The following is a 26,045-nucleotide window of genomic DNA, read 5'->3' as shown; positions in this document are numbered from 1 at the left end:
ACAGCAGAAAAAGGTGTGAAATTCACACGCATCTATTTATAGCTAAGACCAGAATGAAGAAGTGACGTACAGGTTACAGGAAAAGAACTTTTCTATTACACTTTATATGAGTTATTATAGATACATTCACTAAGACAGAGATTGTGAGAGATGTAATTCAGTAAATGTGTAAAAACATACACTGTAAGTATTATAGGGATGTAAAATAATCTCACTGTAGATTCCTTCTTATTCATTCACCCACCTCTCTTCATCAGTACATTTTAGACTGAAGTTAATCAGGAAGAAAAAATCCACATGATCAAAGCTGAACAGGTCTAAATAAGGAGATTATAACACAAGGCATGACGTGTATGTTTACCTTGTGTATAAAGATTACTGCTGTCTTTGGACAATTTGGCTGTTCAGGAACAGGGCTGAACTACGGCCTACTGTAAACCCAGTCTGGACAGAAACCACATGAACTAAACACAAAGCAGCTGAACTAAGAACTGGCTAATATTCTCTCTCCTTTCTGTAATAGAAAATAGAAAATAACTTCACTCACCTGCAGCGACGTGAAACACAACAGACAAAAGATACAAGCACTTCATCATTACTGATTCTTCTGCACACACACCAGTCCCTCAAAGTGACCACGACACACACACTGTCACACTGCCTGAGGGTCTCTCTGTTATATAGTGTGATTATCAGGAAACCACAACAACCGCTGTCTCATTTTTTCTTTTTGAAGATCTCTTTCATCACTCTTTCCATGACTCAATTTACTTTTTATCACTCACTCACTCATCTTCATCTGCTTTATCCTTTCTCAGGGTCACAGGGAACCTGGAGTCTATCCCAGGAAGCATGGGGCACAAGGCAGGGTACACCCTGGACAGGGTGCCAGTCCATCAGGGGCACAATCACATACACACTCACACCCATTCACACACTACGGACACTTTAGACAGGCCAATTAGCCTGCCATTTATGTCTTTGGACTGGGGGAGGAAACCCCCGCAGCACAGGGAGAACATGCAAACTCCGCACACACACGGTCACAGAGGGAATCGAACCCCTACCCTGGCAGTGTGAGGCAAATATACCAACCACTAAGCCACCGTGCTTACTAATTTACTTTTTATATGCAGTATTAATATTTATTCTAAAAAAAAACCCCAAAAATTTTAGATCTTTTCTCATGTGGTGGTTTTATCTTACCTCTTAGTATCAGCATTGTATTCTGTCTCAGGCATCATTTTCTTAATGCTTGCATGTAGCCTTTTCTTCAGATTAAATTTGACCTGAATAAACAAATGAATGTATTATAAATTACTCCAAGTGTTTTGAATGTGTACAGTTTCTCCTCGTATTAATGTTTCTATACTTTATCAGCTAAAGTTAAATTTATTAGATGACCCCTAGGAAGCCTGAGGGACCGAGTCACCACACCAGTAGACGGTAGTGAACTATGGCTAAGCGGCTAAATAGCGACATCTTGTGCCATAAATCTGCTATTACAGCTGGTCTACAGATAATTTCTCATTAGAGATCTAAATCTACATCCTGATTTCTGCAGAAAAAAGAAAGAAAAAAGGCCTTTATTGTCTCATTAAGGCCTAATGTTAGGTGGAGTAAATGTAAATATCGCAATATATATCACCCTTTTGAGCTTACTCCTGTGTGTCTTATTCCTGGCTTATTCAGACACAGTAATACTTAGGACTACACCTTACATGTGTATATATGCACATCACAAATAAACCAGGAAAAGGTCAGGGTGGTCCAAGGCCAAAACAACAACAACAAAAAAACCCTGCTGTGTAAGGGAAACTAACTTACTTAAAAAGAAAACATAAACAAAAGACAATTCGCTTCCCTAAAATACCATTACAAAAATATTTTTTAAAAATAAATAAATAAAAAAAACAGTGACAAACCCCACACCCAATGGAAATGGCAGTTGGACCCCTACTACCAGTGAATATAGACAGTACTTGACAGGGTGTTTCTAGAGTTTGATCACTACTGGGGCACAGGCCCCCAAAGAGTTTTACAGAAGTACTTCAAAATTTTCTAGGGGGTCCAGGGGCATGCCCTGTAAAGGGCTAAAATTGCCTATGTAAACTTTTTTAGGAATCAAAACTGAACACAACAGTTCAAATATAATGGTGGCATTAAAAAAAAGTAAAACTCTCACCGGGCTCCAGTTGGAATATTTTAAACTTAAGTGTTAAAGGGTTAATGCTTTGACAGTTTTACCATATCTGGGTAATTTGTTGATCGTGTGATTGTAGATTAAGGTCCAGGTTATAAAAGATTTATTTGAGGGGTAGTGACATGAAATTCTGCAGTGAAACGTAGATCATTCAAATGTAACCTTTGTCCCTGCTGTCTGCTTCCTCTCACCTGACTGATGATCCTCTGATGATCCGTATATCCATCTGGATAAATAAACATAAGATAAGCAGTACTAAGTAGATCACTCATTGCAAACAGAACAGCTAAAACATTTTTAATCTATAATAACCCTTACAGCCAGCATTTTCCTGAGTAAACTTACTGACTAGTCCTCTAAATGAACAAATCACTTCAAAAAGCTTTCACTGATGATGACTAAATCACATCGTTTGTGGCAGAATGATAAATTAGAAGAGATTTCTTTTAGCAGCTAACAAGCTAATGATATCGATCAAATCTGTGCAAAGTAAATTAGATCTGGAAAACAGGATGTCCTCATTCACTAAATATATATTCACATACTACTCATTAACACAGCGATAAGCGTTAGCCTGGAAGATACCTCTCCTCAGCTACAATGTCGGATTATGAATTATCGTCTGAATGTAAGTTGAGGTTTCCATGGGGAAAAGTGAAGGGAGGAGGAGCACAGTGAGGGGGCGGGGCTTATGATTGAAGAAGATGTGCAGGATATTTTCACTTCAACTGGAGTTACAATCAGCTGTCACTTTTCCCAGGGATTTCAGGACAGCGTAAGAGGTATTAAGTCATCTGGTAGGCGTGGCCTATTTTGAGAATCTGCATGGGTCGACGATCATGCACAGTTTGAAGAAAAGCAATTTGCTGCAGATATCTTCAGATACCTGTCCTGATCACAGGGGTTTACATTCATACTGCTACATCTTCAGATACCTGTCCTGATCACAGGGGTTTCATGTTTTTGAAAAATACTATTGTTATGAAATGCTTGTTTCACTTAAATAAGCTCAAAGTCTTACTGATTTTGCATCAACTCTATCATGTGTCCTAACATGCAAGACTAAAAATCTGCAGTGAAACTTATTTTTAACCTCAGTATTGTTTCCACTGCTGTCGCCACAAACAAACTCATAATTATCCACGTTTTCATACTCAACTTTATTTGCACGGAAAGAGCAAAGTTGACAGTTTGAAGAACCAATTAATTTAGCATTTACAGGATTAAAAACAAATGGAAAAAAACGGGGTTTTTTTTTTTGTAAAGGGGCGTCTTCGCCACACCCCCAGAAGCACCCATTTTATGTCGCTGTACTGAAACCCCTGGAATTTAGTGAATTTCATTATGACCAGCCTTCATGTTTTAAATAATTCAAATGATGTAAATGAAAACATTCAGTGACTAGGAAAGCCTACTATCTACTGTAATCTCCCTCATCAGATAATGATTTATCAGGGAAATGTATCAGGACACTTTCTGTGGGAAGTGTTTAGGGGTGGAGCACACCAGGGCAGCCCTCGAGGGGTCTGACTCTGCGTGTTGTGAACGCCTTACAATTAGGCAGCTCCGCTCGTGACTCGCTCTCTCCTCGGCTGAAGGGAGTCGGGTTTCAGAGCCTCGAGGGTCTGGGTCGGCCGCTGCCGAGACAGCCAGTCTGCTCAGGTCCTGGGGATCTCGTATGGATCTGGACGAAGAGCCAGAGATGAGCGCTGCTCTCTCTCTTGCTCTGTCTTCCGGGTCCAGCTCTGTTGGGGTGCCATTGCACCAAAAACAGAGAGCAGCTCTCAAGCTTTAAAGAGCTGCTTGAGGTGATTAGTAGGGCAGGTGAAAAACTAAATCTAGACTGGCCTGGGGAAGAGGAAGTGGCTCATAGCAGGCTGGATGAGCGTTTCCTCCCCGGTGAAAATAAATATCCCTCACACTGCAGAAAACTCCCCTTTTTCCCAGAAGTGCACGATGAAATATCACGCTTCTGGTGAAAACCATACGCTAACCGTGTTTATAACCCTGTAAACATGGGGATTGAACAGCACGGTTATTTAGCTATGCCGAAGGTGGGTCACGGTGGATCTGGAGCCTGTCCTGGGAACACTGGGGTCAAGGAGGGAATACACCCTGGAATACACGCTCATTCACACTTAGGTGCAATTTAGTGTAGTCAATCCACTGGCAAGTTTTTGGGAGTTGTAAGGAAACCGGAGAACCCAGAGAAAACCCACATGGACATGGGGAGAACATGTGAAACTCCACACAGACAGTAACCTGAGCTCAGGATTGAACTGGGACCCTGGAGCTGTGAGGGAGTAATGCTACCTGCTGTACCACTGTGCTGCCCATCGAGCCAAACATGTCCCCTTATGTAAAAAACAAAGAAAAAACAAAGTCAGTAGGTCTACAGCTAAATTAGGAAATAAACTGTGATTGACTGATTGATAATTTATTCATTTATTAAGTTTTTTACTATTTGATTTTGAATACATTTTAAAAATATACTGTTTTGTTTATTTTATAAACTGTACACTACAGGTTGGAAACATGTGCAGTAGATACACAGAGATTTGCTGGAAGTTGAATTTGTGTGAAAAAAGAATTCATGAATATTGAATGATGAACTTATTCAATGTCTTTTGTCTCAAAGCAATAAAAACTGATCTGTAGTTCAGTCCACTCAGACCGCTGCTGTGCTAACTGTGAGAGCTTTGAAAAAAAATTACCTCAATATTGTTAAAAAAAACCCCAAAATAAACAAAAAAAAAACCTGTAACAATCTATAAGGACTATTATGAAAATGTTACAAAAGCTAGATTAGAAACACATTCAGTCCAGTCAGATTCAACAATCCTCCAACTTTTATTTTTACCCAAAGTTATTAAAAGTCACAAACAAGAACTTCTATAGCAGTCTTCTTACACAAAACAGCATGATGACAACAGCCTTCTAGAGCTTTCATTTCTTAACCTGATATAAGTATGGTACACATAAGATATAAAATGACACGTACACTCAAAATATAATTAGCGAGATTATCCATCAGCAATTAATGATAAACAATGAATGCAGAACAATACACTTAGCTAACATAAGTAAATGTAACACACATGTTTATGCCTGAATCTGATATTTAATTGTAATATGTATAAAAATCTGAAAAAGTCAATATTGTGAATCCCGTGCTGGCCATAGAGCGTATTTAAAATATGTTTTCAGCATTATTCTATAATATCTGAGCATGTGTCTATATTTACTCTGGATTAGTTTGTTATAATGCTGCTATATTCAGTTTTCTGTCCAGTGATGATCTGCTGCTCCGGCTGTGTTCATGTGGGTCAGTAGAGTAGTAAGTGTAAATAACAGTAGTAAATACAGTGACATCAGACCCAATCTGAGAAAAGTCAGAACATGAAAATTATACATATATCACACATATAAATTATATGGCTTTTACTGCTGAAAAAAACTTTTTGACAACATAAATCTCCAAATCTGACTTCTTTCTTTACACCATGTGGTTCTGATAGAAGCAGCAGAAGATATTTTCCTATAACTCACTGTTCAGTGAAAGCATGTGTGTTTCATGTGTGTTACCTGCAGTGTATCACAAATCCAACTAAATCTCTAAAGGTAGAAACAAATCTGCTATAACTGTTACTGTAGAAGCCATGCAGAATTAAATGGAGATTAAATTAAGAATACAGTAGGACTCTGATGGACGAGGAGAATTTGATGAAATTTTATAGTTCCTTTTCAGTCATTTATCTTCTGATTCAAAGACTTAAAGATAATAATAAAAATGCAGCTGAGCTCAGGCCTGCATGTACACTAACCTGATCCTTCTGCTTTCTCTTACAGTCCTGATGTCCTTCAGTAATCACGTTCTCTCCACATCTTCCTCCTAAAGAGAAAAGACCTCAGAAATCACACCTCTAGTGGAAACTACACAATTTCATTCTCCTTATCCAGAGACACTTACAGAAGTGCTGCTGCTTCTACAGGTTTCAGTTCATCAATCTCAGAATCTGTTTTGTGTGTGTGTGTGTGTGTGTGTGTGTGTGTGTGTGTGTGTGTGTGTGTGTGTGTGTGTGTGTGTGTGTGTGTGTGTGTGTGTGTGTGTGTGTGTGTGTATTTGTGCGTGTGTGTGTGTTGTACCTTTGCGTCTCCAACAAATATATGCCACTAGTCCGGATATCACCAGCAGTAAAACTCCCAGAATGCCAAAAACTGTGTAATAAAACACAACAAAAATGTTAATAAATGTAATAATACTGATGTGTTTTTTCATTGCTGATGAAAAGTTTTGGCACCCAGAGGGAGGCTGCTGGTTGTTTGCTGTTTATCTTGTTCCAGGGTTGTTGAGGATGATGCAGGTGGAGAGTTTGTTGTTTTACTCTGAGGCGGTTCTGATGGAGGTGTTGTGTCTGTTTTCCTCGAGTGTGTTGAAGTTTCTCTTCTTCCTACTGAAAAGACAAAACTTATTAAAACTAATGACTGTTTTTATCACTGTTAGTAATATGGCACATGACACTGGAGTAAAGCATGCTCACAGTCATTAATGAAAACATGTACCTTTAACAGATAATCTGACATCTCTGCTATCAGCCTGTACAGAACATCTGTAGTCTCCCTGGTCCTCTTCAGTCAGGTCTGATATGAGTAGAGAGAGGTTTCCTGGAGTGTTGTTACTGACCAGTTTGACTCTGTTTCTGTGACGTCCAGTCTGTTCAGGGTAAATTTCCTGAAAGTGGCTGATTCTATTAAACTGCCATTTTACAGACTTTGGTTTGTCCTGTAGGTCAGTGCAGACGCAGGGCAGAACTACAGACTCTCCTGTGAACACAGTCACACCCTCTACCCCTGTCTTCACCAGCTCACAGCCTGTAAACATAATATTTACAGTTAATAATAGAAGTACTGCAATTATTAATATTCCCTGCTTGTAAATCACAACATTTTCTGCTGCAAACAGAAGAGATTTTTAAAGGATGAGCCAATCACCTGTTTAAATTCTCTATATGAATCCAATATCAGGACTCTGATATTGGGGCTTAGGCTTAATCAATCAAATTAAATCAAAATAATTAAAATATTTCTGAGAATATCAGGCCATTGCCATTTCAATGGAAACAGCAGCCACGGATGCATCTGGGCTACAAAAGAAGACTGTAGAAAATGAAATGCACAAAATGTCCCTAAATGGTGCAAAAAGGCAGAAATGTTATAGATGTGGTAAATCCTCTCATGATGCAAATGATTGTTGGTTCAAGGAAAAAGTCTGTAGAAGGTGTCACAGACAAGGCCACGTAGAAAGAGTGTGTGAAACAGACAAAAAGCACAGCCAATATGGAAAACCGGGTAAAGACAAAGGTTTCAAATACAAAACTAAACAAGTGCACAAAGTGTCTGAATGTGAAAACAAATCAGAGAACACAGGCTCTGACGAAGATGATCTGTCATGCCTAGAACTGCATAGCATGACTGAAATAGACAGGAAAATAATATGGATAACAACAAATGTGTCTGGTGTAAAACTGAAAATGGAGCTGGATACAGGCTCAGCTTTGTCTGTGATTTCTGAAGCTGTCTACAACAGACTGTTTTTAAAGCTACCGTTAGAAAAGACCTCAGTCATGTTAAAGACGTGCACAGGCGAAAAGGTGTCTCCTAAAGGCAAACTGAAGGTAGATTCAGATTTATGTGTTGAAAAGTGGAGGCCCACTCTTTTTGGACGGGAGTGGTTGAGAAAAATCCAGCTTGACTGGCATACCATCAAAGCCCTGAACACATCATCAACAGGCCTTAACAGCACAAACTGTAGCTCTGACCAAAGATTGTCACAGCTCCTGAATGCTAATGCAAAAGTGTTTGGAAAGGGCATTGGTAAACTTAAAGGCATGAAGGCGAAAATTGAATCAAATGAAACAGCGACGGCGAGATTTCATAAAGCACGTCCAGTGCCCTATGCACTACGTCCTAAAGTAGATGCTGAACTTCAAAGCTTGGAGGCATCTGCCATTCTCTCCATGGTTGACTGGAGTGATTGGGCTACACCCATCGTGCCGATAATCAAGAAAGGTGGAGGTGTTCGCATATGCGGGGACTTCAAAGTGAGTATTAACCCTGTACTGCACACTGTGCAGTACCCCCTACCACGAACTGAAGATATTTTCTCATCTCTGGCAGGAGGGGAGAAGTTTTCCGTTGAGGAGTCAAGCAGGAAGTTTCTAACCATCAACACTCATAAGGGACTGTACCAGTACAATCGTCTTGTGTTTGGTGTGGCATCGGCTCCAGCCATTTGACAAAGAGCAACGGATCAGGTTCTTCAAGACATACCGGGAACACAGTGTTATCTTGATGACATAATTGTGACAGGCAAGAATGATGAAGAACATCTCCAAAACCTCAGCAAAGTACTTACCAGGCTAAACGTGTATGGTCTACGGGCAAAGAGAGAGAAGTGAGAGTTTTTCAAGAGTGAAATCTCATATTGTGGACATGTCATTGACAAACATGGCTTACACAAATCACAGGAGAAAGCTGAAGCTGTGCTGCAGGCACCTAGACCGGAAAACGTGTCACAATTTAGATCATATTTGGGCCTTGTAAACTATTATCACAAATTTCTCCCAAATCTTGCTACAGTACTGCAACCACTTAATGCACTGTTACAGACAGACTGGCATGTGAGGCGTCTCCATATGGCATTGGTGCCGTTTTGTCACACACTATGATCTGAGCGTCTGATTGCGTTCGCTTCAAGATCTCTGACGAGTGCAGAACGCAATTATGCACAGATCAATCAAGAGGCCCTTAGTCTAGTATGGGGCATAAAGAAGTTCCATCACAACCTTTATGGCCAAAAGTTCATCTTAGTGACAGACCACCAGCCCCTTGTGTCCATCTTCAACCCCAGGAAGGAAATTCCAGTGATGTCAGCCACATGGTTGGCCAGCTCATGGAAATGTTATGATCCCAGAGTTTTCAGGGAGATGTGAGCAACTGTCTATACGCCAAGGAACTCTGATGTGTGACTCTCGTGTTACAGTTCCCGCTAAGCTTCGTACTAGAATGTTAGAGAACCTACATGAGGGTCACCTGGGTACAGTCAAGATGAAAAGCCTCGCTCGTAGCAACGTGTGGTGGCAGGGAATAGATAGACGGATCGAGGATCTCACAAAATCCTGTTCAGGATGTCATAACATTCAAAATGTACCTCCTCAGGCAACCTTACATCCGTGGGAGTGACTGTCTGCACCATGGGAAAGGGTGCATAGTGACTTTGCTGGGCCATACAAGACTTCCATGTTTCTAATTGCTGTGGACACTCATTCAAAGTGGCCCGAGGTCATACCAATGAAATCTACCACCTCAGAAAAGACTATTTCTGTTTTGAGGAGTATCTTCTCCAGAAACTGTTGGAAAATTATATTAGACTAAAACAGAAAATATAGAAATTAAAAAGAAAACCCTCTTTTACAATCGTTGAAAAAACTTGGTGTGGAGAGGACCCGAGCGAAGTGAGCCTGCAGAGATAGATAAGAAAATCCGTGCGTATGTAAAATATACACGCGCATACACACTCACAGAAAAAGAGTTTTGAAAACTTCATGTAGTTTAATGTGCATGCAACAATAAACCAGACGACGGCACTGCTGTTCATGAACAGACAACTGAGATCTCGCTTTGACATTCTAAATCCTAACTTATGGTGAGAAGTGCAGAATAAACAGTTCAGCAAGTTGACAAGTAAAGCAGCAAGGAGTTTTGATGTTGGACAGCAAGTTTTGGGGTGTGATTATCGAGAGAACAAGTGGACACCTGGGCGTATAGACACAAGAGCTGGACCACTGGTGTACGAAGTGGAAATTGGAGAGCATACGTGGAGACGATCAAATACTGGATGCTCAGCCAAAGAACAACCCTGAACAGTCTGCATTCAATGAAACAGACAGAGTGTGTCCACCAGACTTATCACCTGATTCTGATCGTGATACTAACAAATGTATGACACCTGCAACAGAAACAGTCTCCCTCAAAAAGAACCCTCATGTTACTCCCCAGACACCGAGGCGCTATCCTGAAAGGAACAGGGCGCCAGCCAAAAGACTGGATACAACAATCAGCAGGACAAAGTGTGTTGGACTCAGCACTGACGGTTCTCGCTCTATGATGGAGCAACACAGTGGACTGGTGAAGCAGGTCAGAGACTCGGCCCCACTGCTCACTCACATACATTGCTGCATTCACAGAGAGGCATTAGCTGCTAAGAGAATGACCACGGATTTAAAGACTGTTTTGGACAATGCTGACAGCAGTTGCTATGGCAACGCACCTGCAAGCTTTGAAGTCACAGATACAGGACTACTTCCCTGGCAGAGAGAACCGCAGAGCTGGATACAGAATAACTTTGCCAACCACATTAGTGGATATAATGCTAATGAAACACTTCCAAGTGTTAATAAATGATGTAATCATTAATCAATAATGTTATTATCAGTCTATATTTATGAACACTACAGTGTTACCAAAATAAATCATAGATTAGACTCAAATCCAATCTGATAGCATTCCAAAGTTCAGGTCAGTCTGATACCCATAATCTGTATTTATTGCTATTTATAACTTGATTTTGACAAAATGACTTCTAGAGTAAAATCCTAAACCCTGGTAAATGGAGTAAACTTTTTTGTTACATATGTAACTATAATTCATTTGAACACTGATCAAGTCTGTTTTCACTGAACATCAACTTTTATTGTGTATTTAAATATTTTACCTTTAACATAAAGCTTGATGTCTCTGTGTTCCTTCTCAGTGCTGCACCTGTAGTCTACCGCATCCTTTTCTCTCAGGTCAGATATGAACAGAGACAGATTAGCAGGAGAAATGTGATTAAACAGCTGAAGTCTGTCACGGTAGTGTTCATCATTTAACATTTCTGTCAGACGTCCTATTCTGTAGCTCCACCAGGTGAATTTCTGAGGTTTGGTGTTCAGGTCAGAGCAGGAGCAGGGGAACAGCACTGAACCACCTGTGTGTCCTGTGATTTCTGTCGGATTATCAGCAGAGAGAGAACAGCCTACAGAAACAAACATACAAAAACTCACAATCTACTGAATACAATATGAAGTACAACATTTCAAAATTAAATTTTAAGAAAAATACTCCAGCGTGTTACAACTACACAATGTGCAGATTTCTTTAAACTGATCAGTTTCCAGTTTTAACAATTATTTATACACATTTCTCAATACTATGGTCACTTCTTTAAAACTTTTTTTTTTGGTTGAAAATGTGAACACAGTACTGACAAATGCATTTAACTAGTGTTTAAAAATAACAGTAAATAAGGCGTAATGCAGGAAGTGAAGATGGTCACTGACAGAGGGACAGCAGAAAAAGGTGTGAAATTCACACACATCTATTTACAGCTAAGACCAGAATGAAGACGTGACAGTTACAAGTTACAGGAAAATAACTTTTCTATGACACTTTATATGAGTTATTATAGATACATTCACTAAGACAGAGATTGTGAGAGATGTAATTCAGTAAATGTGTAAAAACATACACTGTAAGTATTATAGGGATGTAAAATAATCTCACTGTAGATCTGTTGGTCCTATTAATATTATAACAAGTAAGTAAAGTTGTTCTTAATTAAAACTCTAAATGATAAATATTTGATCATTTTACTAATATTCTCTCTCCTTTCTGTAATAGAAATACTGATTCTTCAACACACACACCAGTGAAACACGCGCTCACACACATTCACACACACACACGCTCTGTCACTTCACTCTCCTGCAGTGACGTGAAACACAGCAGACAAAAGATACAAGCACTTCATCATTACTGATTCTTCTGCACACACACCAGTGAAACACACACACACACACACACACACACATTCACACACACACACTCACTCTGTCACACTGTCACACTACCAGAGTGTCTCTCTTTTATATACTTTGGTTTTCAGGAAATAACTGCTGCGTCATTTCTCATTTTTGAAAATCTCTTTCATCACTCTTTCCATGACTCAATTTTCATTGTATATGCAGTATTAATATTTATTCATATATTTTTTCATGTGGTGGTTTTATCATATTCATAGTATCATTGTTATCTGTCTAAGGTGCCTCTTTCTCAGTTGCTCAAGTGAAGTTTGTTAGATGACCCCTAGGAAGCCTGAAGGACCGAGTCAACACAACAGAAGACTTCAGGAGCCAAACTTGTTCTGAGGTATTACAACGTGACGAAACTTCCTTTTCAATTCAATACAAATGACACATGACACTTTTTATAAACTGAAAAATACTACTACAACCACTTAGAGTAATAATAATAATAATAATAATAATAATAATAATAATAATAATAAATCATCATCATCATTTAAACTAGATCATGTGACCTTAGTGAGTATATTAAAAATGGGAAAAGTATGTGAACCTCTAGGATTAGCAGTGTAATCTGAAGGTGAAATTAGAGTCAGGTGTTTTCAATCAATGGGATGACAATCAGGTGTGAGTGAGAATTCAGTTTTATTTAAAGAACAGGGATCTATCACAGTCTGATCTTCACAACACATGTTTGTGGAAGTGTATCATGGCATGAACAAAGGAGATTGCTGCCCCTTTGCAGTTTGCTAAAGATCACGTGGACAAGCCAGAAGGCTATTGGAAAAATGTTTTGTGGACAGATGAGACCAAAATAGAATTTTTGGTTTAGATGAGAAGCGTTATGTTTGGAGAAAGGAAAACACTGCATTCCAGCATAAGAACCTTATCCCATCTGTGAAACATGGTGGTGGTAGTATTATGGTTTCGGACTGTTTTGCTGCATCTGGTCCAGGACGACTTGACATCATTGATGGAACAATGATTTCTGAATTATACCATTGAATTTTAAACGACGTTGTCAGGACATCTCTATGAACTGAATCTCAAGAGTAAGTGGGTCATGCAGCATGAAAACGACCCTAAACACACAAGTCCTTCTACCAAAGAACGGTTAAAGAAGAATAAAGTTAATGTTTTGGAATGGCCAAGTCAAAGTCGTGACCTTAATCCATTAGAAATGTTGTGGAAGGACCTGAAGCGAGCAGTTCATGTGAGGAAACCCACCAACATCCCAGAGCTGAAGCTGTTCTGTACTGAGGAACGGGCTAAAATTCCTCCAAGCCGATGTGCAGCACTGATCAACAGTTACTGCAAACATTTATCTGCAGTTATTGCTGCACAAGGGGGTCACACCACATACTGAAAACAAAGGTTCACATACTTTTGCCACTCACAGATATGTAATATTGGATCATTTTCATCAATAAATAAATGACCAAGTATAATATTTTTGTCTCATTTATTTAAACGGGTTCTCTTTATCTACTTTTTAGGACTTGTGTGAAAATGTGATGATGTTTTAGGTCATATTTATGTAGAAATATAGAAAATTCTAAAGGGTTCACAAACTTTAAAGCACCTCTGTATGTGTGTGTGTGTGTGTGTGTGTGTGTGTGTGTGTGTTCTTGCTTGCTGTAATCATTAGACTAAAATTAGCCCTAGCTATGCCCCTGGTCTCAGCATGTCAGAGTAACCACATGATTGTGGCCAGGGCAGCATGGGGGCTGATGGGAGAATGGCTACTTCCTCTTTCTCTCAGCATCAGTTAACCGACATTGTGCCATGCACAGAGAATACTGAGTAATACTCAGTACACGCTTACGTCATTACGATGCAGCTTTTTGTTTGGAAGAAAACAGGAAGAAAATCTCTCTGGCACATCACAATGGAGTCCATCATTGTAACGTTACTTATTTTTTTTAGGTTCGCTTTTACTTGACTTTTTAATTATTTTTTGACTGTTGGTATGTATGCTTATTTTTATGACATGTGTCTACATGTGATTCTCTGTTTTTCTCTGAACAATGTAAGGTGGATCAGTTTGTTAACCTCCTCAAAAGGCAAAAGGCACACGCATGCGTGCACACACACACACGCAAACACACACACACGCACGCACGCACACACACACGCACACACACACACGCCATGCAGGCATGCACACAATTATAACTAGGGGCAATTTATCTTGGTCAGTCCACCTACTCATGTATTTTAGGAGGTGGGAGGAAACCAGAGAACCCAGAGGAAACCCACATGGACATGGGGAGAACAAGCACAGAAACTCCACACAGACAGAAGCCCGAGCTCAGGACTGAAGCGGGGACCCTGGAGCTGTGAGGAGACAACGCTACCCACTGCATCACCACACTGCTCATAGATCCACAGAGTTCCCCTTTTGTATAGATGGTAATGAATCAAAAACACAACAGCTGTGTAACGCTAAACTGGAAATTAGCTGTTATTATTATTTATTTAAATTAGTTTATTTAGTTTTACAACAATTTATTTATAAGTAATGAGAGTGACACAGTTCAGTCCACATAGACCGCTGTTGTAAGTTTTGAAAATGTGAAGACAGTATTGATAAAGGCATGCAACTAATTAAAAAAAAACATCTCTCTCTCATTATATATACATACATACGGCATGATGCAGGAAGTGAAGATGGTCACTGACAGAGGGACAGCAGAAAAAGGTGTGAAATTCACACCCATCTATTTACAGCTAAGACCAGAATGAAGAAGTGACGTACAGGTTACAGGAAAATAACTTTTCTATTACACTTTATTTGAGTTATTATAGATACATTCACTAAGACAGAGATTGTGAGAGATGTAATTCAGTAAATGTGTAAAAACATACACTGTAAGTATTATAGGGATGTAAAATAATCTCACTGTAGATTCCTCCTTATTCATTCACCCACCTCTCTTCATCAGTACATTTTAGACTGAAGTTAATCAGGAAGAAAAAATCCACATGATCAAAGCTGAACAGGTCTAAATAAGGAGATTATAACACAAGGCATGACGTGTATGTTTACCTTGTGTATAAAGATTACTGCTGTCTTTGGACAGTTTGGTTGTTCAGGAACAGGGCTGAACTATGGCCTACTGTAAACCCAGTCTGGACAGAAACCACATGAACTAAACACAAAGCAGCTGAACTAAGAACTGGCTAATATTCTCTCTCCTTTCTGTAATAGAAAATAGAAAATAACTTCACTCACCTGCAGCGACGTGAAACACAACAGACAAAAGATACAAGCACTTCATCATTACTGATTCTTCTGCACACACACCAGTCCCTTAAAGTGACAACACACACACACTCACACTGCCTGAGTGTCTCTGTTATATAGTGTGATTATCAGGAAACCACAACAACCGCTGTCTCATTTTTTCTTTTTGAAGAGTGATTTCATCACTCTTTCCATGACTCAATTTACTTTTTATATGCAGCATTAATATTTATTCTAAAAAAAAAAAAAAAAATTTGATATTTTATCTCATGTGGTGGTTTTATCTTACTTCATAGTATCAGCATTGTTATCTTTCTTAGGCATCATTTTCTTAATGCTTGCTTGTAGCCTTTTCTTTAGATGAAATTTTACCTAAATAAACAAATGAATGCATTATAAATTAATCTAAGTGTTTTGAATGTGTAAAGTTTCTCCTCGCATTAATGTTTCTATACTTTATGATATCAAGTGAAGATTGTTAGATGACCCCTAGGAAACCTGATGGACCGAGTCCCACACACCAGTAGACGGAAGTGAGCTATGGCTAAGCGGCTAAATAGCGACATCTTGTGCTATAAAGTTGCTACTACAGCTGGTCGACAGATAATTAGGTTCATTGGGCTCATTAGGTTTGCTCACAAGATAAATAAATAATAAAAACAAACCAAACAAAAACCAGAAATTTAGAAAGGGTACAAAACAAGAATCTAGCATGCAGAATACATCAGATAATAACTACTCAGTAAAACAAATGCTACTAAGGAGGGAAAACACAGAACTTACATATGAGAACCAATCAGGGGAAAGACAAGACAGGTGTGTACAGAAAATCAGAGGAACCAAGCAAGAAATTCATACTATGAGAAAGGATTCTTGGAAAATTTATTTGTTTTTCACATTTCACCTCAGAATCAAAAAATCACACCAGGGTTCCTCACCAAACATTCCTAACAATGGTGGCTAAAGGGCCCAGATGTAGAGAAAGCTGTCTGGCTAACTTTGATGGACCAAAAAACACCATTTCAGATTTCAACTCATTAAGCTGCAAAAAACTGGATGCCATCTACACCTTTATTTCATCCAAATAATCAAGCAGAGATGCAAGTTTGTGTCATGAATCAAGGATGGGTTCGGAAGCAATCGCAGATAAGAACGTTTATTAAACAAATACACAACAAACCAAAGACACTAAGACAACTAGGCAAACCACTATGGCATGAAACAAAATGCAGTGACCTGGAACACGGAAGTCTAAGACAACGAAAGACAGATAAATAGTGCAGACAGTGGCTATATATACAAGAGTGCTCATTAACAGAAACGTGAATCAGGTGCAGGTGGTCATGTACATGTAGTGCAGTGGCTGATGGGAACTGGAGTCCAGAGTTTCCTGATACATGACAGAACCCGCCCCAGGGCGCTACTCCCGGAGCGCCCAAACATGCACCCCCTCCATCTGGCGGTCCAGACCCCCTGCGTAAAATGTCCCAAGAACCAGGAGACTGTATGGCCTCCTCAGCGGAGCAAAAAAAAGGTGCAACGCCCCCAGCGGGCCTGGAGCTCAGAGCGAAGTCTGCATGGCAGGACAGCGGGACAACTACCTCCGCAGGACAGGAGAGGGGAGCGAAGTTCCCCGCGAGGCCTGGGAGAGGAGCGAGGTTCTCCGTGGAGCATGAGAGGGGAATGATGTCCTCCGTGGAGCAGGAAGGGGGAGTGACATATGGCACGCAGCAAAAAAGAGGAATGACGTCTTCAGCTGAACATGGAGGCAGAGCGACGTCCTCCTCAAAGCAGGACGGCGGAGCGATGACCTCGGCCGAGCAGGACAGCGGAGCGACGACCTCGGCTAAGCAGGAAGGCGGAGCGACCACCTCGGCCGAGCAGGAAGATGGAGCGATGTCCTCGGCGGAACAGGAAGGCGGAGCGACGTCCTCGGCAGAGCGGGCAGGCTGAATGAGATCCATAATAGGGGAGGGAGGGTGGGAGATGGTATTAGCCCTGACCGCAGACTCCCCCTCCTGTTGGTGTGGCATGGCGTAGTCCGTCATGAACATGGGAGGTGAGTTGAAGGCCAGGTAATTCCTGGCGTCCTGCTGCTTTCGTAGCACAGCTTGGTACTCCTCCGCCTCTTGGCATAGCGTGGCGAAGTACTCCACTAACATCGGTGGCATCCTGACACTCCAGTCGTCCATCCTGGCAAACTGCTGCTTCTGACTGAAGGTCTTTCGTTCTGTCACAAATCAAGGATGGGTTCGGAAGCAATCGCAGATAAGAACGTTTATTAAACAAATACACAACAAAACAAAGACACTAAGACAACTAGGCAAAACACTATGGCATGAAACAAAACACAGTGACATGGAACACGGAAGTCTAAGACAACGAAAGACAGAGAAACGATGCAGACAGTGGCTATATACACACAAGAATGCTCATTAACAGAAACGTGAATCAGGTGCAGGTGGTCATGTACATGTAGAGCAGTGGCTGATGGGAACTGGAGTCCAGAGTTTCCTGATACGTGACAGTTTGGAGTTATCATTACATTTCAGAGGCAGATACAACTGGGTATGGTCTACATAACAATGATATGCTACACTGTGTTTGAGAGTTTAATCCCAAAGGGAGCATATATAGAGAAAACAGCACAGGGCCAAGACAAGAACCTCGAGGAACCCCAGATGAGATAGGCTGAGAGCAGGAAATAGAGCTCACTAATTCCACAGCAAAGGTTCTCCTATATAAATAGGATGAGAACCACTTTAGGGAACGCCCATTAATCAGGGCCTTGACTCCGCTCAGCAGAGCTTTACTGCACAGGTTCTTATCGTTGCTATAAAATAATGGAAACGATGAAAGAAAAAGTCAAAAACAAAAAAGAACCAAAAACAGTTCAGAGTTAAACCTCAGGGTAATCTCAGTGGATAATCTCACCTTTGTACATTTGTACCTAAGAACTGCTGCTGCACTCATACTTAGATCAGACTATCCCAGGACTATTCTTCATAATATGCTTCAGGACTGTTTGACTTTTTAGAATATAATGAATTATAACAGCACAATCCGATATCAGGGCTGCGATTTAAACACAAACAGAGCTAAATAAAACATTTGTGACATCCCTTATTACTACTAAAGTTACACCAGATATGTTGTGTTAATACCTCAATCAAATCCATTTTATTTATTTATTTCTTTATTTTTACTTATTCCATTAACAATTCTCCCTCTCTCTCTCTCATTAAAAATGTAAATGCTCATAACAGATTATTGTCTATTGTGATATTGTTTATTGTTAAAAGCACTATTCAAATATCCAAAGGTGTCCAGCAGGCCACTGTGAGCAAATCAGAAGATAAAAACAAGGTCTTTTGTTGAACGCGTGATTAGCAAACAATTCCAGATGTGACCCCCAAAGATGTCCTCCTAAAGATGCCTGAACAATTCTGAGTCTTGAATGTACAGCTTACGTGCACAGCATGATAGTGCCCTCTGGATACAACGTCTTGTACTGGAGACAGCACTGCAGCACCAGATCGTCATTATCCTCCACGTTCAGCCTGCCTGAAACAATGTTAACAAACAGCGCCATCACCTGGTGAGCTGCTGCATGCATTCATACAAAGAACAAATGAAAAACCCACAAAACCCAAAAAATCAGCAGCACACAGGCAGCATGAGACACTTGCTGCATGGACTGGCTCCAGAGACGCAGCTCCTGGTTCTTCAGGGAGGTGTAGATGTAGTCCACAGCTGGCCTTTGACAGTTTCCTGCTTTTTAACGAGTCCAGCTCCTGTAGAACCACCCAGGGAACCAGCAGCGTCGGGAACCCCAGAGCTGCAGCACAGAAAGAGATACTTAACCAGTTAAACCCGATCTCCTTGCTGTCAAAAATCAAATACTGTTTAAATCTGAATGATCAAGTTTACATATTTTTTCTCTTTATATCAATAATAGTAGTGTTGTAGTACTAGAGCAATGGAAAAACTGTCCAAAATGCAAAATAAAAATACACTAAACACTAAAACAGTTTTCTGCATTGAAAGGCTCACCAAATAAAAAACCCCTACCCTGAACCAAGTATTCTAATTAATAAATATATAACTAGATTTCTTTTGTATTTGTCAAATATTAGTAGTAGAAGTAATTCAAGTATATCATCTTTCACTCTTCTTTATAGAGGATGTTGACACCACCCACCCACGTACTAAAGCAGACATACTCACTGACCACTTTATTAGGAACATTTATGCTCATTCATGCAGTGATGCAATCAGCCAATCACGTGGCATCAGCAGAGTGCATCAAATCACACAGATACAGGCCAAGAGCTTCATTTCATTCCAGTTCAAATTCCATCTACTGAAAGAGTTCTGATACACGTGCTTAAAAGCAAAGTGAATTCTCCTCATAATGGTGAGTTTTATTGGTTACTCGTCCAACAAATTTGCGGACTAGGATGCCTGAGAAAAACAAGATCTAATCTGTAATCGTACAATCTGTAATCCCAATTTCAGATCTTTTTAGAATACTATTTAGAATTAATAAATGGCGCCATCTTGTGGCCGTTTTGAGATTGCGAGCAGGACCGTGATTGCAGCACTAAATCTGAGGGGAGACGATTCAACAACGACATGCACAGGTAAAGTATACTTGCTTTAAATAACTGATGAACTTTATTTAACATAACAGCCATTAATGCACAAACGAGATGTGTTACATAAATGCTTGCTCTGTAGTTTAGGAAATAGAGACGAACTCACACAATCATGTAATCTGTTGATCTCATCAAAGCTTTTATTTAAAAAAAGAAAAAAAGAAAAAAGAAAAAAACGACACTTTAGTAACAGTGCACTTTATTTTTTGCACACTTATAGACCATTTTATTTATTCATGTATAAATAAGAGTTGTTTTATTTTGTATGCAAGGAGGAAGTGAAATTGACAAAATTGTTATAAATAAAACGGTTTGTTCAGCTCAGTGGTGGTGTTATCTTTGTGTCAAAAACAGAAGTAAAACAGTAAATAAATACCGGTTCTGGATATAGGTTATCGGGCATGTAAACATGCAAATAATCGGGATCGGTTATAAAAAAAAAAAAATCAATATCAGTCGCTCTCATACTTGAGCATGTGACCACTGTCTTCCTACCTCCAAGTCCATGGGGTCTAATCCTCTTCACAAAGTCCAGGTGGCTGAGGAGAACATTGGTGTCGAGCACAATGAGGAGGTCCTGCTGCTGTTTCTGACCTTGAGATGTCACACACACACACACACACACACACACACACACACACACACACACACACACACACACACACACACGTATGAAACAGCAAAGCGCTAGCCTACATGGACACATCTAGATTTGGTCTAATAGTTTGTGCAAGTGAGTACAATAGAGTCCAGTAGAGTTTAGTATGCTCAAACATAGTCATACACACACATTTTTACTCACGTACTCCTTATTATATCAGGTGCAAGCATTCACTGATGCTCAAGAAGGCAAAACAATACATTAAGAGACAGGGGGTGTAAACTTTCGAACAGGATGATCTGTCTAAATTATTTTGTTTAAAGATCTTATTTTTTCATTTAGTACTGCCCTTCAGAAGCTAAATAAGATATTTACATGTTTCTCAGAAGACAAAAAAATAACAATTTACACTGATCATCCTGTTCAATAGTTTACACCCCCCTGGTTCTTAATGCATCGTGTTGCCTTCTTGAGAATCAGTGAACTTTTGCACCTTCTGTAATAGTCGTGTACGAGTCCCTCAGTCGTCCTCGGTGTGTAAAGATGGATATTAAATCATATAGTCGCTGTTGTAAAGGGCTCAAACATGCAGAAGATGCTGGAAAACTAAAGAATGTGCAGGACCTGGAGGATTTTTCTGAAGAACAGTGGGCAGTTTAACTGCTCAGGACAAACAAGGGACTCGTGAACAACCATCACAAAACATAAACACAGCCGTGGATCATCCAGGTAACAACACACAGTATTAATAATCAAGTGTATGTAAACTTTTGAACGGGGTAATTTTTATAAATTCAGCTATTATCTATATGTAAACATCTGTTATGTGAAAACGCTTATTAAAGACTGTACTAAATAAAAAATAACACGGAATTTTTATGATCCATCTTATTTTCTTAAAAGTATTAAGATTTTGCAGATTCAACAAGGGGTGTGTAAACTTTTGGGCACAACTGTATTTGCGATGCGTTGCATTTCATTTTCAAACTCGACTCGATTGTAGGTTTTCATGCACGCCCATTTACCCAGTGGTGACATTACTGAGTGCAATGGTGGCGCTCTCGTCTGCCGGGTCTACGTCCATGCTGGTCAGCTCTCCGTAACTCTTCTCCACCTTCACGTGCAGTTGTCTGTTGGAGCGAGCCAGATGCAGCTCCTCAACTATCTGCATCTACAGTCGTAACAGAACAACGTGACGCCCAAAAACACACACAGTCTTCATTCTAAGGGATGGACAATTCCATTAAACTAACCTCATAATCATTATCACTGGTTTCTGTGCACTCAGTAGAAGCGTCGTAACAACAAGCCTGAAAAAGAAAGTCCGAAGTCTTAACGAACTTCATTGCTGACAAAATGTGATATACATAACTGTGTTTTTCTTTAAGAGCGAGTTTTTGTTTTTAATCATGGAATCCCAAACTTAAGCCTGGCTGACTGGATAATTGTATGCATGAGTAGGTGTACAGGTGTTCTTATTAAAGTGTCCGGTATACTAAATACAAAACTTCAGCATAGTACACCATCATCAGCTACGAGATTCTGAGGCTGAGGTGAAGATAAATACCTAACCTCACCTGCTCACATGCTTGTTTTTGTCCCTGCGACTGCTTCTGCGTCTCTCTCTGTCCTCTGTCCCCCAAAACAACATATAATAATGAAGAACAGGCAGGAATGAACAATTTCAAACATGTAATGCTTTAAGAATCTCCCCATCCTTACCTGATCCTCACTGGAGGACGATGACGATCTGCGTTTCTTTCGTTCTTTCTTATGCTTCTTTGTTCTGGTCTTTTTTCTGGGCGTCGCTGCTGCCTGTGAGGATATACAATGATGTGAATTCGACCGGGACATGACTGAATCTCAGATGTTTCCTTACTAGCTGTAGAAGTATAAAGTATAGTACAATCGTACCATACTATAGTATAGTTGTAGATATATTACGCAATATATATATATATATATATATATATATATATATATATATATATATATATATATATACACACACACACCGATCAGCCATAACATTAAAACCAGTGACAGGTGAAGTGAATAACATTGATTATCTCGTTACAATGGCACCTGTCAAGGGGTGAGATATATTTATTAGGCAGCAAGTGAACAATCGGTTCCCGAAGTTGTTGTGTTAGAAACAGGAAAAAAGGGTAAGCGTAAAGATCTCAGCAGAACCTGCGTCACTCCACACATACATTAACCTGAGCTCAGGATTGAACCAGTGACCCTGGAGGCAGTGCTGCCCCATACACACCATACATACCCCACAGCAACACAAACTACTCTCTCTAACTGTACACGCAGGTGTACAAACAAGGTAGGTATCATAAATAATAAAGTGGTAAGTAAGTGTACAGAGTGTGACGGCTGTGCTGTGAGCGGTCCGTCATCTCTGATCACCGGTGGTTCCTTTCTACTGATGGACAAGAAGGTGGCTGACAAACTGTGTACAGCAAAACAGTATAAAGATTCAGGATTGTATACGTACAAAAGTGATTATATGTACCTAAAAAATAAAATGTGTAGCTTCAGTAGGAAGCTTTTGATAGCAATAAGATGTTGGGTAAATAATAGAGGTTATAAAGTAATATTATAAGTTTGCTAGGCTGTTTTTTCTGTATTGGCATAACGTCCTCTGGATGAATGAATAAACCTGAATGGACTACATGTTTATCAGCTTTCTATCATTATAAAGTTTGATCTGGGTTAAGAATGAATGAAAGATAGATTAGACTAATACTATGGTCACTAGTTTGCTTCCTTACTAACCTCTTACTCCTTACTAACTCATTTTAACTGTGTTGCTAACTTGGTGCCTTCATTTTTTTTCTTTTTGCCATTATGTCTAACTAACATTCATTCTTCAAACAGAGCTCATAATTTCACCAAACCTTTAAACTTTAAGCTCTTGTTGTGTCACTGGGATATTAAACTGAGAGAAAATGTCACTTGCCGGAGTTTGACAGACTGGACCGAGTATCTCGCTGCTTCAAATTCAGACGTGTTGTTATTTTTATTCCACTCGTATTCAGGATTAGACTGTAACCCGAACAGCCAATCGGAGCGCAAAAATGGGTCGGTGTTAACCAATCACAGCGCTGGAGGCGGGATTCATCGGAATATGGGTACAGATGTAAATAACCGCTCTCGTATTCAAGATTGTGATTGGATAACTCTGATGTCACATGCGAAGCATGGAGGATTTAGACTGGCTAGTTTTGCTCTGATGGTGAAACACACAGAATTGTGACTGGGTGCATTTTTTATTTATTTATTTTGCGAGCCAGGTTGTTATCGGTTGAGTTCACAGAGTGGCGCAGGGATGATGTTGTTTGTACCGGAATCCGGAAGTTAGCATCACACTGGTTCCCTCGACAAAAACCTAACAGGATTTTCCCATAGGCTTTTGGATTATTGCAAAAAATAAGCTCTGTGATCAACAAAAGTGAACAATACTAACACGTTTTGTCCATTAAGATCATTTTCACAAATGAACACAACTTTTATGAAGTTTTGAAGCCTAAATACAACCCCCAGAAATACAATGCTAACCATATGCTATAAACGAACTACACCACGGTCGCGCGACCTCAACGACTGCATCACCAAGCTTCCGACAACTTTTCCAAACTTGATTAAAAAACACTTTCCATAATACAGATTTACTCTGTGGATGAATCTTCATCCCCATATTTTTTTGGAATTGTGCACAACAAACCTGAACCAGTTTATCTGCAAAGTTTTTTCCTGTTCGGCGTGAGGACGTTTAATGTCTCAGACAACGTCTGTAGTCCCATTTAGCAACCGCCTTTTCCAAATACACGTAAAAGCTTTAAAAAATCACGAGTAGGGTATTACTGGTGTATTTTATGTGGTAGAATAAAACGTGAAAATATTTTGAGCTTGTGTTCACCACTTCAGGCTTTTGACTTCGGGACGATGGAACCGGAAGCACTAAAATGCTAACTCGTTTCCGGGTTTTGGCTTTACAAAATGACGTCATCCCTCCGCTCCTCTACACAAACAGGAATTCACAATTTAAATTTATTTTATTATATTTATTTATTTATTTTAATTAATGAAGATGAAACATTTTCAAACAACACTGCAAAACATCCTAACAACAAAGAGTGTAAAGTCCACGAACCAGGCACCATAGCACCAAGAAAGAAGAGGAAGAAGACCTTTTTCCTTCCCTTAACCATAGGGGTCTTCTAAATAATAATAATAATAATAATAATAATAATAATAATAATTCATGAAACAAGGATTTAACTTTTTCGGTTGCAGTGTTTTCTTTTTCATTATTTTGAGTGATTCTAAGTAAATAAATAATTCTTTTTTGAAAGACGTAAACCAGGACTTCATATATTTCAACTTGTGTACCAAAACTTTCCCAAAAGCAATAAATGCTTAACAAGTAGTTCAGCTTTTTTGTCTTTCATTAACATACCAAACACAATATGACGTTGTCTTATTTATTTGATGTGTTTTGTGTCTAGGCGTTTAGATACGGTATGTCCTCCCGAAAAGTTTTAACAAAACTACACTCAGAGAATAGATGGTCAGATGTTTCTATATGCTCATCACAAAAGATGCAGCTGTTATGGTCAAAATTAAACATCTTTCCTAACTAATCATTTGTAAAATACACATTATTTAAGACTTTAAAATGATTTTTTAAAAACATTTGCAGGAACAGGAAAGCCAGTGTACTCTGTCTGACACTTCCTACATTCAATTTCAGGAAATAAATCCAAAATTAAGTTTCTTTTACTTGATACAGGATGTAAAACTTTACCAAACATACTTCTTTAATGACCTGTTTGAGACGATGTTTCCAGAATTTCACATCCATGTATGACGAGTGCAATGTTAAGGCAGTTGTAGAACTGAACATTTTTCACCATTATTAAAAGTACTAGTGGAATGGCTTTAACTATACTGGGCAGCATTGTTTAATACCTCCACTGATTTCAAAAGATGTGAGGATCCTTGTAATAAAGAAATGCAATCATTTGTATTATAATATAGTTTCAATAATCTAGCATACGTGCTGTAACCATAAACTAATGCTCTGTTGTATCAGGAGCTTCATAAAAGTCAAGAAACAGAACAAACCCATCGTCTACAAACTCACCACTATCATCAGGAAGATCTTGTACTAAACGGATATTATTATGTATTGATCTTTGTCTCATAAAGCCAGATTGTGTCTCACTGATTACCTGTGTCAGACCTTTTTCTTTAGATGAGAATCATAGATATGAGTCTACATTTTATAGTCTGTGTTTAACAGAGTTATAGGGTGATTATTTTTCCTGGCTTAAAAAGTGTGAACAATAAAGTTCTCATAAGGAGCTCCAGAAATATCTGTAAAAGATAGCAGATTGATATTTCAAGCCCAAGAGAT

At 39.4% G+C, this 26,045-nt stretch overlaps 1 protein-coding gene and 1 long non-coding RNA gene across 9 annotated transcripts in view; both read right to left on the bottom strand.

Annotated features, from left to right (window-relative positions):
• Positions 1 to 26,045, bottom strand: part of LOC108256982 (transcriptional protein SWT1) — a 102,604-nt gene that overhangs the window by 38,741 nt on the left and 37,818 nt on the right. Inside the window, exons 1-9 of one of the 8 annotated variants that reach the window (XM_053686754.1) lie at positions 24,546 to 24,650; positions 22,338 to 22,429; positions 22,200 to 22,254; positions 21,868 to 21,924; positions 21,656 to 21,785; positions 20,509 to 20,607; positions 19,025 to 19,193; positions 18,826 to 18,915; positions 16,221 to 17,585 (exon numbers count right to left, since the gene is read on the bottom strand). In XM_053686754.1, coding sequence (XP_053542729.1) covers positions 17,348 to 17,585; positions 18,826 to 18,915; positions 19,025 to 19,193; positions 20,509 to 20,607; positions 21,656 to 21,785; positions 21,868 to 21,924; positions 22,200 to 22,254; positions 22,338 to 22,429; positions 24,546 to 24,635 — 1,020 coding nt within the window. In that variant the 5' untranslated portion in view covers positions 24,636 to 24,650 and the 3' untranslated portion in view covers positions 16,221 to 17,347. Of the gene's footprint in view, positions 1 to 16,220; positions 17,586 to 17,619; positions 18,920 to 19,024; positions 19,194 to 20,508; positions 20,608 to 21,655; positions 21,786 to 21,867; positions 21,925 to 22,199; positions 22,255 to 22,337; positions 22,497 to 24,350; positions 24,651 to 26,045 lie in introns of those variants that run through there. The other 7 variants (XM_053686760.1, XR_008398083.1, XM_053686768.1 and 4 more) reach the window with 7 other exon arrangements.
• On the bottom strand, positions 6,087 to 8,204 carry LOC128635209 (uncharacterized). The gene is made up of 3 exons (XR_008398129.1): positions 6,767 to 8,204; positions 6,505 to 6,657; positions 6,087 to 6,421 (listed from the first exon to the last, which is right to left on the bottom strand). It is a non-coding gene; the product is annotated as an uncharacterized LOC128635209 (long non-coding RNA).

The sequence above is a fragment of the Ictalurus punctatus genome, chromosome 2 (genome assembly GCF_001660625.3).
Source record: "Ictalurus punctatus breed USDA103 chromosome 2, Coco_2.0, whole genome shotgun sequence".
Lineage (NCBI taxonomy): Eukaryota > Metazoa > Chordata > Actinopteri > Siluriformes > Ictaluridae > Ictalurus > Ictalurus punctatus.
Note: the sequence above shows the minus strand (reverse complement) of the source record. Positions and strands in the feature narration are given on the sequence as shown.